Source organism: Zophobas morio, unplaced genomic scaffold, assembly GCF_036711695.1.
Source record: "Zophobas morio isolate AGI-343-1 ecotype UQ-CSIRO unplaced genomic scaffold, CSIRO_AGI_Zmor_V1 ptg000029l, whole genome shotgun sequence".
Classification (NCBI taxonomy): Eukaryota; Metazoa; Arthropoda; class Insecta; order Coleoptera; family Tenebrionidae; genus Zophobas; species Zophobas morio.
The window spans coordinates 2,822,791-2,838,243 of NW_026972134.1; the positions used below are offsets into that span (position 1 = coordinate 2,822,791).

The following is a 15,453-nucleotide window of genomic DNA, read 5'->3' on the forward strand; positions in this document are numbered from 1 at the left end:
CCATTTGCTGGGTAAATTGGGTACACACTGATTTTCGACATGGTAAACAAAAAAAAAATCTCGTGGTTGTAAGAATGGCAGATGTGTATTCGTTCTATTTTCGCAAAATGTAAATTATTTTCCTCAAGTAGGTATGTATGTCGCCTTCGGTCCAAAATTGTTAAACCAATTTGTGTCTTCAAGAATTTAAGAATATCAAAATTAATAGGATTTAGTTCTTGCAAAAGAACTTATTCTCACATTTAATTAATGAAGTTATTATCAAATCTTCATGATAAATCCGAAAAAGACAGATTTAATTTAGATATGTAACATCATATTTTCTTCCTTCCCGACAACAAAATTTCTGTTAAGAGTTAATTCTAGAAAGTCTAAGTCTTATTTCTTGTGTTTTTTATCGCTCTGTGTTTGTGTTTTTCGGGTTAGTTTGCTAAATCATTTAGCATTTTGTTGTGCTCAATTTGTTTATGGCATTTGTCCCAAACAAAAGTAAATGTTCCTTAAAACAATTAATCTAAGATTCAGTTTGATTTATCTAAACATAAAAAGCCTGACGGAATAGAATTAAATAGAATTTATATATACATATTTAAATTTAGGATATTTTAACTGGCCAAGATTATTTAGTTTAAAGACATCCGCAAAATAAAAAAGAACTTTTCACAGGTTATTCTACCAAGGTAAATTAATTAAAAAGAGTGTGGATATTTTTCCTAATTTGTTTTACTTATTGATTATTATAGACAGTACACATCGGATATGTGTGTACAAAAGTATGATGCACATGTGAGATTAAATTCACCTGTTTAATTTTCACCATCACGAAGCACGATGCAAACCCCGATAACGCTCCGCAGTTTACATAATGTCCTTAGTCCGGTCCTGTTCTTTAAAATTTATCGCTGCGCCACCATAAAATCCGCGATCTAGTCGCTTATGGATTATCTAACAACAAAACAAATGAACGTGTTTTCTTTTAGGTTTTTTGAGCGCAGCCAAAGCTCTTTTGAGTGTTTTTTCTTGGTTTTCCTTTTCAATTTTTGAATATATTTGGTAAGTAAATTCCGCAATCCGTCAATGAAGCGCTTTGATAACTCTCCGCTGACTTTCGATTTCGAATTTTGTGGTGACATTGTTGCTGGTTGGATTTTTGCCTAACCACACTTTCCGCCTTAAATACACCGTAAGTACGGCCTAAAATCGCACGAAAGGGTTTCCCGGGTCTGCGGATATTTGACGTATCCCCTCCAATGCTCAATAACCCATTGCCCTTGCGCTTAAAGACGCAAGACGCGCCATTTGCTAAACACTTGCTCGTTATGGCATTGGTGAGTTTTTTTAGTAAATTATCAAAAATATCCGCGTTTGTTCGTGCCAAAAGTCCCGAAATTGCAACGTCAAGTCGCAAAAATACGAGCAGAGCTCGTAGGGCTCCCGTAGCCGCCATGTTTATTTTTGCTAGCCCCCCTAAAATTCATGATTTATTGTTTCCAGTTACACTACCTACGAGATTAAGTTTTCGTTAATAAAAGGCCTACAAAGGAACTAAGATCATGATGTGTACAACTGCTTCGGAGGACTTTCCGGAATCCAAGGAGTTGAATGAGAAATCTGATGACTTTGGGGATATTGCGATTTTTGAAGGAAGCGTTAAGATGTGTGGTACGGAGGCTCTAGAGGATGGCCTATTGGTCGATCCTGATAAATGCGGAATGTGTGGGTATGTATTTGTTGATGTGATTGATGTAGATATTGATTAGTGAGCTTGCAGTGGACCGCTGCTGGTATCTCGGATGTTACACTGTTTGCATTCCTTTTGTGAAGAGTGTCTTGATAAGAAGTTAGTTGGAGAAGGAGGTGATGCTGGGACAGTAGATGCAACCATCGATTGCCCCACATGTGGGCATGAAACCAAGGTAAAATATTTTTATTATTATGACATGTCTATTGTTTATAATAAGTTAGTTAATAAGATTGTGCAATTGTTAGAATTTTTGACTAAATATATTAAATTCGTATTTTATTATCAACTGCCTGACAGAAGGGAAAGGGCACCAGTGTGAAAAATATCTAATTGACAGTTATTAAAGTAATTCGACTGAGAATATAGACTCTGAAATACACTACCTAGTTAAACCTTATTATTTGTATCTGAAATTTTTGAAAATTGTTCTGCTAACTCACTCATAAAAAGCAAATTTTGTTAATAAATGTGTTGAACTTCTGCGCTAAAAAAAACATACTGATAAGAAAGTAAGACATCTTAGATCTATAAATATAACAGTTGGACCTACAGATAATTTTTGGTCTTGTGCAATACACATTGTACACGTTCATTACCATCACATATGATAAAAAGTACTGAATTACCTTCAATTATTTTTATCTCTTACATTTACTCATTACATTATTTTATGTTTACGTGTTGCTGATTATATTTTTACCATGATACAAATGTTTATATTGATAAAAATATTAAGTGTTTTTAATAGTATCGAATATATATTTTGAACCAAGTGTAATGTTTAGCATAAAAGTGAAATTGATTAGTTTTTAATTGATTGAGAATATGATGCAAGAATGAATAAAAGTGGACGTATTAACCGCATCTTTTCAATCTATTCAAATGTGGTGACCCCTTTGTTAAAATTTTTGCTGTTTCTAATATTGTTGTCCAACAAATCATTAACGATTATAGGATTGTATTTTTTTTAGTAATCTCCGTTTTCTTGAAACATTAACTGGTGTGGACGATTAAGATTTGTTCTTATGCAGTACTTGTTACTATTCACTGAGTACTCATTCTATTCAACAGAATTGAAACAAGTGCATATTAAACATAATATACGCATTAAAATTTTTACTGAAGCACGTTACCTTTGTGTCAACTACTTTATTTGATTGCTATGAAATTTTAATTGCCTCTCAATGTACCTACTTTAGCTAGAATTTATGTATGTCCTTTCAAAATAAAAAAAATGCGTAAGTAACCTTCAATAGCCTATAAAAAGAAAAACAAAGTTCTAATGATAATGAAATAAAAAAAGTTGGTTTAACTACAACGAATCGTAGCAGATTTGAGATATTATACTGCTTTCCAAAATTTTAAGTAATGAACATTTAAATTTAAAGAGAGGTATTTAAATAATTGTATGTGTTACAAAAATTTGAGACATTATTTTTTGGCAGCGTAGAAAACCCGTAAGCAACGCATTTTATGTGGGAGACTTCGCGGCGGTGGTGTTGTCAGTTGTTATTAAAACTCTACCGATTTCTGTAGAAATTGATGCATTTTACACAATTTATCATAAAATGTTCGTCATTCCATATATATTGTTAAAATTCGATTTTTAAATATTAAAATTTCATAGTAAATCGAATTATTTCTTGAATTTTCATGATTTTAAAATTACGTTTTTTGATTATCACGCCATATTTTAAAAAGTAGTCAAAATTTTGTCTTAGTTTTTTACAATAATGTAACCAAACACTACTGATTCTACTAATGTACATTTATTGTATATTCGTAGAATTTACATTGTCTTTAACTTTATTCAAAAAAAATATTTCTATGTCAGTTGCACAAAAAGAGTATTGAAATTTTTATCATTTGTTTTTTGTTACATTTTTTAAAGTCGAGCGATGACTCGAATGCGATATATCAACTGAAATAATATAACAATAAATACATAATAATAATTGTCATAATTGCAACCCACAGTATGCATAATTAAATACAGAATAAAAAACATGCATTTGTACATTTGTCACAAAAAATAATAATTAAGTCGCTGCAAAGAGCGAGTTCAATGAAAGACTGTTGCTACCCTAATAGATATAGAACTTGAAATTTTAAAATTGTAATATACAAATAATACTCAAAGTTAATCGTTTATTAATGGTAGCTTATTGTTATTTTTGAATGTTGCATTACTACATGATTTCAATTCATCAGTTAACTCATTATATACTTGACACGCTACATAAGTAGGTAAATGTTGGAATTTCGAAATGCGGTGTTCGTGTTGCGCTAATATTATTAATAGTTCTCGTTAGAATATTGTGAATTTCGCTTCTTAATGTCTTTTTAGGAATTCAGGAGTACCAGTAGTCATTATTTGTATGTGTTTCACTTATACAATATTTTATAATTTGAGAAATATTTAACCATCCTAGCTGTTTTCTAAATTTTATATTTTCTGCTATATATCGCATCACAAGTTTTTCTTCCAATTAAGTATGTATGAAAGCAAGTCGTGCCTCAAACAATCCATAAATGCCGCATCTTAGTTAATGTGCCGTAATCGAGACATCGCTCGAGTTTAAAAAATTTTTACCTCGAAGACAAAGATGGTGGTCAAATACCTCTTCATTACAAAAATTATTTCAGACCATAATTCATGACTCTGCAGCTGATTGACTTTAAAATCTTCAATTATAAAAAAAATAGCATGATGAATATTTCACTACACCTTTAGTGCAATTTTCAAAGAAAGATTTTTTTGGTAGAAATTTAAAAACACTACTACAGTAAAATTTACGTTGTTAGAATCAGTGGTGCTTACCACTGTCGTTTCCAAAAAAATCAGGCAAATGACGTTGATGTGAAAGTCATATTCCCATTGCTTTTCATTGATCTATTAGAATCTGATTTGCTCATCTTGCCCGAATTTTTTTGGGAACGACTGTATTACAGTTAAAAAACTAAGACAACATTTTAGAATAGTTTTGAAATATGTGATTTAAAAAAAAAGCAAAAAAAACGCAATCTTAAATTTATGAAAATTCAAGAAATAATTCGATTGTGGTAAATTGTGTAAGATTTATATCAACTTCTTCTGAAATCGGTAGATTTTTGGTAACTGACCACACCGCCGCGAATTTTACCCGTCAAATACACCGCTTATGGGCTTTGTACGCTGCCAACTCAAAATGGAACGAATAATACATAAATCACTATCATACTTCATTATTAGTTACCAGTTTCTTTTTCTTGAGTTGGCGATATTAATTTAATATGCCAGACCATTATGACATTGCAAATCCTTTTCTTCTAAAAAAAATATGGCATCTGCGTTACTGCCATCACAAATGACGTGAAAAATAATTTTTGGAAATTAAATATATCACAGTTTGGCAAAGGGTTAGCACCATTAAAATAGTCTGGAATATTTAAATTAATATTGACAATTGAAAGATGAAACTGGTAGCTATAAGTAAGTATGATAAAGTGATTTAATTTTCTTAAACATATCTTTGGACTAACTTCTCACACCAGTTAGGCCATAAAGACAGGTGGTTTCAAGTGCCATCTCTTAAGACTAAAATTTCTTTGGTCCGATCTAGCTTTGTTTGCTAAAATATGTTAAAAAAATAACACGTTAGTGACGTCAGTCTCTAATTGTATCTAGCAAATAATAATAATAATAATAATTAGTGGTCAAATAACACTCAAAGTATATCAATGTTCCTAATGCGAGATGATACCGCATATTGTAAGTGGAACACGCTGAATATTTGTTGCAATAAAGTTGAATTGAAGTTACTGAAAGTTTTACACTTGTGTGGGGAATAAAGACTTTTTTCAAGAAATTTAGAGACACTAATGCCAAAAAATTGCGTTTCAAGTACCTTTTGAAATTTGATGCGTTTAAGAACAATACGTAATTTTAAACACTTAAACAATGTGAACATTTAAAATAAATTAGAATTATAACGATTTTAATAAATTAAATTTTAGTAGTTTAGGACTTGCGAATATCGCAAACACTTTAATATGTACAGTTCTGCAACGTGACTTTTTGAATAAATCTATACACATTACAATAAAAACGGGCCTCGACTCGCGTTAAAACTGTTTGTTATTAAAATATACATTTTAAATTAATTAAAAAAAAAAGATTGTATTAAAACGCTCTGTATGTTTATTTACTTTTTTCGCAATTTTTTATTACAATAGTACTTCCTATTTAATGCGCCTTTGTAAGCGTTTTTATAAAAGTGTTTAGTAATTATTACCTGTTTGTAACATTATCTTGACTCATCGGAATTAATATGTAAAGTTGCTGATAAAACCTCGTTGTTAATATAACGAAGAACGTAGTAATTTTTTATAGTTTGATAAGCTCGATGATATTTTGTCGTAATTTTCTGGTGGTACTAGGAAGTGTTATTTCCTATTTTTATCTTTGGCACTTCGAACTGCCGTAAGCCCACTAACGTTTCTATTTTAATAATCGATAACAACTCGACCGATTTCTAACATTATAATAAGGTCAATCGAAGACTACACGATTTTTTTCGTCTAGGTCGGCACAAAAAAGTTGGCTGCTCTTCCTCTCGACGTAACCAAGACCAACATCGCGGACGTATCGAATTCGTCAAGTTTGCATTGCACCTCGTGCACAGCTAAAGAAGTGGCCAAGTCGCGCTGCAACACCTGCCACAATCTATTGTGCAACCATTGCGATTCGGCCCATCATTACATGCGCTGCTTCGAATCGCACCAAGTGGTCGCCTTGGAAGACATGCGCAAAGACGGCATCAAGATCACCATCCACAAACCGCTCGAGTGCGATATCCACAAAGGCGAGAACCTCATCTACTATTGTAACACCTGTAGCACCACGGCCTGTAACGAATGCATGAAAAACGAACACAAAGGTGCCGAACACCATGCCGAAGGTATCGCCGACTCGGAAATGAGGGTCAGACAAGAAATCAAAGCGTTATTGTCCGAAAGCCAGAGCAAGGTGGATCAGCTCATGAAGTTGTCTACAGGTTTAAACAACAGTTTGGAGGAGTTGGCGCATCAGCGGTCCACGGCGCGCGATCTGATCAACGAGTCCTACCAGAGCTACAAAGCCGTCTTGGAGAAGTGCAAGGATGAGGCTTTGACAAAGCTGAACGAGTTGTATCACGAGAGGGAGCTGATAATAATGAAAGAGAACGACGAAGTTGGCAAGACAATCGGCAATTTCGAAGACGCCAGATCGTACACGACGCGTCTCTTGGAGATCTCCACGGTTCCTGAAATAATGTACCTGAAAAAGACGGTCGCGGATCGTCTGCTCGAACTCAACAACAACACACCCAAGTTCGACGAGACTTTTCAGATCGAATTTTGCACCGATTTCGGCTCCTTCGAGGCGATGGTGAAGGAGCACTTCGGCACCTTCCGCACGGAAAAGTCGAGGGAATCGAGCCCGGGAGTGCCAGCTCTGGCGCCGTTGACGGTGACCCAACCGCTGACGAACGGGTGCAACACTTCCATCACCAACAGCAGCCCGATCTCGCTGCCGACGTCGATGCAGTCGTCGTTCGACGGCGACCTCAGCGGCAACATGCAGAACTTTGCGTTGGCTCAGAGTCCGCCGCTGCCACAGGTGAATACGGCCGCTGCCGCCTCTGCCATGCCTGGCTTTTCTAGCATTGCTGAATATAATCTTGCTCAGTTGGCGACTCTTGCCGAGAGTACGAACAGTGCGGCCACATCGCCGACTCCGCCGTTCAATCTGGCCGATTTTCTCACCAGCGACACTGCCTACAAGAATCTTGCTTCGCTTGCCAAGTTGGGTCTGAATACTGGTAAGTGATCGATGCGACGTCGATGTTTGTGGCGATAATGAGGCAGAGATTTAGTCACTCTGCTCGCGGTTGTGGGGCGCCATGAGGTGAAAACGTGTGTTCGTGACATAAAAAAAAAAACTCCCACGTGTTGAAATCTAAACTACGTATTAAATTTTGCAAAAAAGATGTTCTGGGGAACTTTTAATGCTCCAAATTCAAGCCGTTGGCAAATTACATTCCCGATGCTTGTAGAGTTTAAATTTTAATTACAATACCGTCTTATAAGCATTTCGGCGCCACTGTTTATTTATTTATTTTTTTTTAAATTTTTTGACAACCTATTCGACTGTGGCTTCATTTTCATGGCGGTTGCTTTATACGTAATGCGTAATTTGTGCTTACTGACCGCGCACGCGTAAAGATATTTCTTTCGGTTTTGTCATTTTAATTAAAAAAAGATCGCAATGTTATTGTTATATTAAAATATAAGTCAAACTAAGCAAAGCTTAATTCGAAGCAAAAAATATGTCACACCAATTTTACCTCAAATTTTGAAAAAAAGCCATGTTCGAAAATTACAAAAAATTGGTCTCATTTAAAACAATGAAATATTAAATAAGATACAATCAGTAATATGTAATTATTCGATTAAGAGCAGATTATTTCTTCATTTGAAAAAAATACCTAATTACTGAAAAATCTTACGAACGGTAGTATATTATTTATACATTTTTAATTCGTCATAATTGAAAAAGTCAGTCGGCAGTTAAAAAATGGGGAGCTGTGTGTTTGGGATACGCGGCCTTTTATTTTTCGACGTAATAATAATAAAAAAAAAATCAGTAGAAAAATTTGAAAGACCAAAAATGTTTCCTAGCTTTTAATAGAGCCTTTCCCAATTAACAGTTATTTACTTTTTTATGCGGTTTATTTTTATTGATTTGTTAGCATTGCCGATGGAGGTGAGTTTTATAAATATTAAAAGAAGATTGTACTTGGAGCAAAGAAGATTAACAAAATTTGAACAAGAAGCGGCACTCGTGTCGGTGCCTTTGATCTTTTGCTGGTCAATTTTGGTGACCTTAAGCCATTTTGTTGCGATGTTTTAACGCGGGAATTTTAAAGTTAGTTTTCATCAATGGATGAATGTTGACCAACAATTTGTTTGTTATTTATGTCGGGAAAATTGATCGCACGTAAATTTGTGGCATTTCCCATTTTCCCATTTCTGATTTCTCATTTCGCAATTCTCGCTTCTCATTTCTGATTTTTCATTTAGCATTTATTTCACATTTTTTATTAATAAGATTAAATAATAAAATACGTATGTACCTAACCTCCAGAACCACCGTCACAACAAAACGTCTTCGTCGTTAATAGAACTAGAATCTGGATTTCTATGGTTGGAACGGTGAAAATGTGTGTATGAAATAAGTGACAGTGTGATAAGCTTTACTAAACACACGGTCTGTACACTTTGGTAAACCTGCGCACTAGAAATCGTTTTCTTTATTTGGTGATAGTTACACTTCTTGTTCAAATTTTGTTAATCTTCGTTGTTTGGAGATTGTGCGATGTGAATTTTTAAACTTGTATAATAAAATTTGGAATAAAACAAATGTAAACTTTATAAAATGTGAAGGAAACTTCGAAAATATATTAACCTTGTAAAGCACAGAAAATTTAGTACTGTACATGTCAAATTTTCAGAAGAATTGCGTGTTATAAAGGTAGCTTCAGGGACTTGAGTGTAGTCACAATTCATCATGGTAACAGTTTCGATGAATAGTCATTTATCTGTCAAATCGAACGACTAAATTCATATTCTGTGAGAACATCTTTGACAGCATGATAGGTTAATAAACAATTACGATACATTGCAGATTTTTTTTATTAAAGTACGGAGGATCTTTAACTGCTGGTATTCCACCTTTTTGTATTAATTGTATCGTCGTGCTTATTATAAATTTACTTTCATTGTACGGCCATTAAACTCCTTGAAACTATTAGAAGAACCACCGGTAGTCAGTATACCCAAAATGTTTGCCTGTTTTTACATTTTGGAATAAAATTTTGTACAGCTTTTGATTTTTTCAATTGTTTTACACTTTTTAACACTACATGGACAGTTTAAATATATGAATGCGAATTTATTAACAACCCAATTTTATTTAAACAAACAAATATAACAGTTATATTTTCTATACATACTCTCCTCTAATCTAATATCTCCGTCAAATCTGTACAAGCTTTGCGGATCCCAGTCTGTAAACATTTTTGGGCCATGTCACGAGCCAGCTTTTACTGCATTCTTATCTTCAAACCTTTGACCGTCCAGAGATTCAATGAAAGGGAAAAAAAAAGAAACTTGCAGGACGATAAGTCTCGTTTATAAGATGGATTTTCAGCCACTCTTGGCCCAATTTGTGTAGTGTATGAACTGTGCAATATGTGGTCTTATATCTAAAATTGTTCTTTTGACGTGTTTAGTACTGTCCAAGGTATCTAATACTCGTTTGCGAGTGTCGATTTTTTTAGACTTTCTTTAAATAATTTTATCATCCCTACACTCGTGAGGCTGAGAGGTATCTGTCATAAAACTGTTAATGCAGTGGCACATTAGTTTGGAAGAGTAAAACATTTTTATCTACTACAAATCTGGTAATATTGCGCTGAATGAATATTTTTCAACGGTACTTCTATAGATATATATGTATAGCTGTAAAAGTGTTTTAAAGTAATCAGTGCAACTGTGACTACGATGATCTATAACTATTAGATCAATGACACGCGAATCATTTATTAATTCTAAGGCCGTATGAAGTTCGCCGGGTCAACTAGTTATATACCGGGTGTCCCACGTAACACTTTCGGGTATTTTTGAACGGATTGTTATGAAATTTGAAATGTCGGTATTTTGATAGGTGAGGATTAATATGAACCGGTGAGAATAATCATTATCTTGAAAAAGTTAATTTTCCATGTCTTAATTTAATTTTGAATTAATTAAGTTTTGCATCACTTGATTAGACATGAAAAATAAATACTGTATGCAAAAATTCATCTCCGAAATACGTCTGGTTAGACAAAAAACGATAAATTATTGCGTAAATAATTCCAAAAAGTATTAAAGGATAGGTAGCTATGAAACAAAAACTGCGTTCCTCGGATTTTGGACACCCTTGCGGGAATTTGATACCTGCTTGCCAAGCGTTGTTTTATGAATTTTAAGAAAATACTAATTTTCAGTTGCTCGGCTACAACCTTTTCGAAGGTGCAAATTTGCTTTAGGCATGGCCGACTAGTATAAAGATTATGGCCTGTCCAGAGGTACCATACGTGCTGCCATCTATTAATAATTCAAAAACGACAAAAGAATTATTAACACTTTTTGAAAGGCACAAAGGCATTCATACCGAAACAAACCACCATTACACGTTTTGAAGTCTCATAAAGTCAAGTCAAATTAAAATTATGCTAAATTATTAAGTGTAATTATTATTAGATGGCAACACCTATGGTACCTCTTGGACAGGCCATAATCTTTATACTAGTCGGCCATGCTTTAGGTTCAGGAATTAATTCTAACTTGAATGGAAATAATTTTGCTAGGTGTATTTAACACCTTGTTTTTTTCACTCGTGTTAGGTCTCGTACACTTCCCGTATCTTCAAATAAGTTTATTATTCTCTGTACTTTGAATTTGGTAAATTCGTCATCGGGATACCGTTCGATAAGAGTCTTGATTGTTTCATCTTGGTCTGTACGGCATTTTCCGTAGATGAAAATGATTTCTGTTTTAGCAATTAAAGAAAAGCGAACCACTTTCAATCGCTTGTCAGATTTTGACAAAAATGTCAGGGGTGTACAAAATTGAATTCGGCGACGCAGACAATTGTTTTGCACCGACAGCACATTTAAATTTAACAAAAACAAATACATTAATTTTTGCGTTTTTATTAACGGAATTCTTTTAAACAAAAACAGTGATTTAATTAATTTTTTCACTAGCAGCCTGGACGCATGCAAATGTCGACTCATTTAGTGGTAGCAAATTCAACTTTTGCTACCACGGGTTCAAAAAGAAAAATTGAGGTTATGTACGCAATGTTTGATGTGATTATTTCTTAAAAAATGAACAAATGTGTGCTACAAACATTACTTGAGTATACGCATGGTAGTTGGTAGACGGTAGAAGATAAAATGATTAACTCAGCGACAAGTATAAACGGTTTTCTTTGTGTTGAAGATTTAGATCAAGTTTGATTAGAAATCAAAACAAAATCACGTTGCGTCAAAAAATTGAACGTTTATTTTTCAGTTTATTGTCTCATGGTTTCTACTAGTGAAAAAAATAGTATATTAACCACGGTTGCAAAGCCGCTTCTAGACCTCGCACTTAGAGCCCTCGACGCTGCGCGTCTCGGGTTCTAATTTGCGCTCGGTCTAGAATGCTTGGCTCTGCAACCTTGGCTAATAATATACTATTTTCGCACACAGGCGTTATTTTAGTTGCTTAAAGTTATAACGCAATTTTGCATAATTTTTAACAACAGGAAGCTCTGTTACAATTCGTTTTTTGTACGATAAAATAGTTTTTTTGTTATCAGCATAATCTTTACCTATTATATTACACCTGTTTTAATTTTCATCAAAATCCCTTCAAAAATACCTGAGTTATTGCAGTCGAAAGTGTTACGTGGGTCACCCGGTATAGAATTCCAAAATTTCTAGAACTTTGAATGTCAGAAAAACGGGAAACAATGTAGAGAAAAAATGTAATTAAAGTTTGGAGAAAGTAGTAGGTCTTTCGAGACATAACAAGAATTGTAGAAAGAATTTTAAAATTTTATATAGATTTTTTTATACATTTATAAATTAAACATATTTACAACATGTACAAAATACAGAATATTTAACTATATATCTATCTATAGAAATAGATATTAAAAATACAGAAATGGTCATTAGGTATAAAAATGTTTTGTACTTAGTAATACACAGATACAAAGAACATAAAGTAGTAAAAAAAATGGTCGAAAGTTGTTTCGACATAACTTCCCTCCCTTTTGAAGTACAATGAAACATCCAGCATTTTCAAGTTGAGTCTTTTCTTTCCACAATTTTGTGATGACGTCTTCAACATTTTTTGCAAGGTCATATATATCAACTTCTATTGGTGCATTGTAATACTAAAAATAACAGTATTGTATTCCCAAAATTTACTGGAAAAATGGAGTGAGCCGTTCCTAATTTAATCAATAAAATAAACTGACTGCTTCATTAATTTTGTGAACCGCCTCTTTACGCAAATGTAAAAAATATGAATGCAATGATAAATCACAAGTAAAAACTCATCATATTTTGAAAATTGTGGGTAGAATTTCTTCGGCAAAATTTTGAGATGACGTCATCAATTTTTGGGGGGGGGAATAAACATATATTTTATTAACACTTTACCATGCTTACAATAACTTTAAAACGTTTGCAAGATTTCGAAGTATTCACTTTCGCAATTCTTGATTTATTCAATGAAATAAGTTGACTGCTTCATTAATTTTTTTGAGTCACCCTGTATATGCAAATCTCAAAAAATATGAATGTAATGATAAATTACAAGTATAGACTGACATAGACTGATCATATTTTACACATTTTAGATAGGATTTATTCGGCAAAATTTTGAGACTACGTCCTCAATTTTTTGAGGTTGATAAACAGATACATTTTACTTAAAAAGTTACCATGCTTACAATAACTTCAAGACGTTTGTAAGACTTCAAAGTACCGTAGAATCCCTCTATAACGAGAACTCAACCTACAATGGTTAAGCGATATTTTGTAATACACGACACAGGAAAAAAACATTCCAAAGCTTTATAATACAACTTTATTATCTAAAAAGTGATCGAAAATGAAGAAAACACATTTATTATCAATAAAAAATAATAATAAAAAATTGCGTTTTAATTTTGAAGTTTAAAAAAAACCTGTCATATGTCGTGTTTGTATCTATGATATTTGCGGTTTATTTTCCACTTTATTTCTCGACGCTGGTTTTTGTTAATTTTGATAACGATTTACCGTACTAGGTTTTTGCTTCAGATGTGTTAGAATGGGGGTAAAGTGTCGGAAATGCAATAAAACAATAACCAGGCAGGAAGAGTACATTATACATGTAGAAAAACCTGTGGCAGTAACTTCCATATTGGTTGTATAGATATTGACAAGGCTCAACAAGTGTTAAGAGTCGACTAAAAGCTTGTCTGGATGGGGATGCTGTCTATGTAAATCGTCTGTAATTACTGAGGAAAAACAAATTTTAGATAAATTAGACGACACTTCTAAAAATCTTTCCGTCTTCATCCGTGATGCCTTCTCTGAATTCATTAATGTTATGCTTGATCATTTCGTTGCCTAAAAGCCAAAATCTCTCAATTATAACAGCAATAGCACCAAAATTTTGCGTTACACGATTAAATTCGCTTGATGACAAAAAATTCGGATACTGAGTTAAGTAATAAAATTGATGAATTGCAACAACAAAATTCTTTAATGCATAAAGAACTTCATGCTTTTACAAATAAATCGCTACCGGAGACAGTGCCTAATTCTTCTTCAACATATGTTAATAAGCTTAAGGAGATCACTACTATTATTTTCAAACCAAAGAATATCATGCAAACCACTGCAAAAACCAAGTCTGATCCAGCAAACTCCGATCTTGAAATTAAATAACAGTAGACGAAGAAATTCCTGGATCATATAATATTCGTAATATCAAGACTCCTTCACCGCACATCCGAATTTCTGGTATCTCAGAAGACATTGGTGAACACAATGTTACGCATTTACTACTAAAGCAGAATAAACATATGTTCTCCAGTTCCTCCAAATGTACACTGCTTAAATATTCTCGAGTGAAAAAGAAAAATCGTTTTCAAATTATTATGCAAGTTCATTTAATGACCTATAGAAACGCTTTGAATGCTGGCCACTGCCTTATTAGATTGGATGGATGTAATATACATGGTGTTATTGAAAGGTACGTACAACAAAATTGACAGTTCTTCGCGAAGACTAAGAAGTCTGAAAAACTTATTTTGTGTTATCAAAATTATAAGGGGAAAATTAACCTTTATCCAACCTTTTTCGACGCTACTGAAGGATAAATAGGTAAAATTAATTTATTTTAGTAAATCCTAGCAACTGTAACAATAATAAAAAATAAGAGACCCTTTTATTGCTATAGAATCGAAAGATGACCTTTTTGTCAGAGGCGAACAACGAATTTGAACATAAATTTTATGTTGCCGTACATAGGGTCGAAATTTGCGAATAAAAACAAAATAAAACCGGTTCAAACGGACCCGACGGTGGCTTGCAAATTCTGGTGTCACTGTGGCACACGTTGCACAGAGACGTATTTAATATTAAATGTCGTCTTTTCCGTTGTGATACAACGTGTTTCAAAATGATTTTCATCTAGTCGCCTATGGCTGCAGATTTTCATCAAGGAAAAGATAGGAGTTGAAGCGATTTCAAAGCTAACTAGATGCAAATTATTTTGAAACACCCTTTATGATCTGTTTAATTTCTGAGCTCAATCTCGTCAATAAAAACGAAGCTCTGTTCACTGTATGTTGTAAGTTGTGGTATGGTATATTCATCGTTGCGGAGGTAGGTGGAGCGAAAAACTTGGTCATATTAGCAGCAAACACGGCTATAAACTAGTCCACGTGGACTGTTTGTTTCCTGTCATATTTTAGTTTGCTTGAACCAATTGTGTTGCACCAAACGGTTATTACACTTGTTGAAATACATTTTCAAACTTCCATCTTTCTCTAGATTGTCGGTTTCGTAGCTGTGTGACAAATCGTTTGT

General features: G+C 33.6%; 1 protein-coding gene across 5 annotated transcripts in view; it reads left to right on the forward strand.

Moving 5' to 3' along the window:
• Positions 1–958: 958 nt before the first annotated feature.
• LOC135137762 (B-box type zinc finger protein ncl-1) overlaps positions 959–15,453 on the forward strand; it is a 30,521-nt gene continuing 16,026 nt past the window's right edge. For 3 of the 5 annotated variants that reach the window (XM_064067492.1, XM_064067491.1, XM_064067495.1), the window contains exons 1-4: positions 1,227–1,328; positions 1,495–1,720; positions 1,772–1,916; positions 6,309–7,587. In XM_064067492.1, coding sequence (XP_063923562.1) covers positions 1,554–1,720; positions 1,772–1,916; positions 6,309–7,587 — 1,591 coding nt within the window. In that variant the 5' untranslated portion in view covers positions 1,227–1,328; positions 1,495–1,553. Of the gene's footprint in view, positions 1,054–1,226; positions 1,329–1,494; positions 1,721–1,771; positions 1,917–6,308; positions 7,588–15,453 lie in introns of those variants that run through there. The other 2 variants (XM_064067493.1, XM_064067490.1) reach the window with 2 other exon arrangements.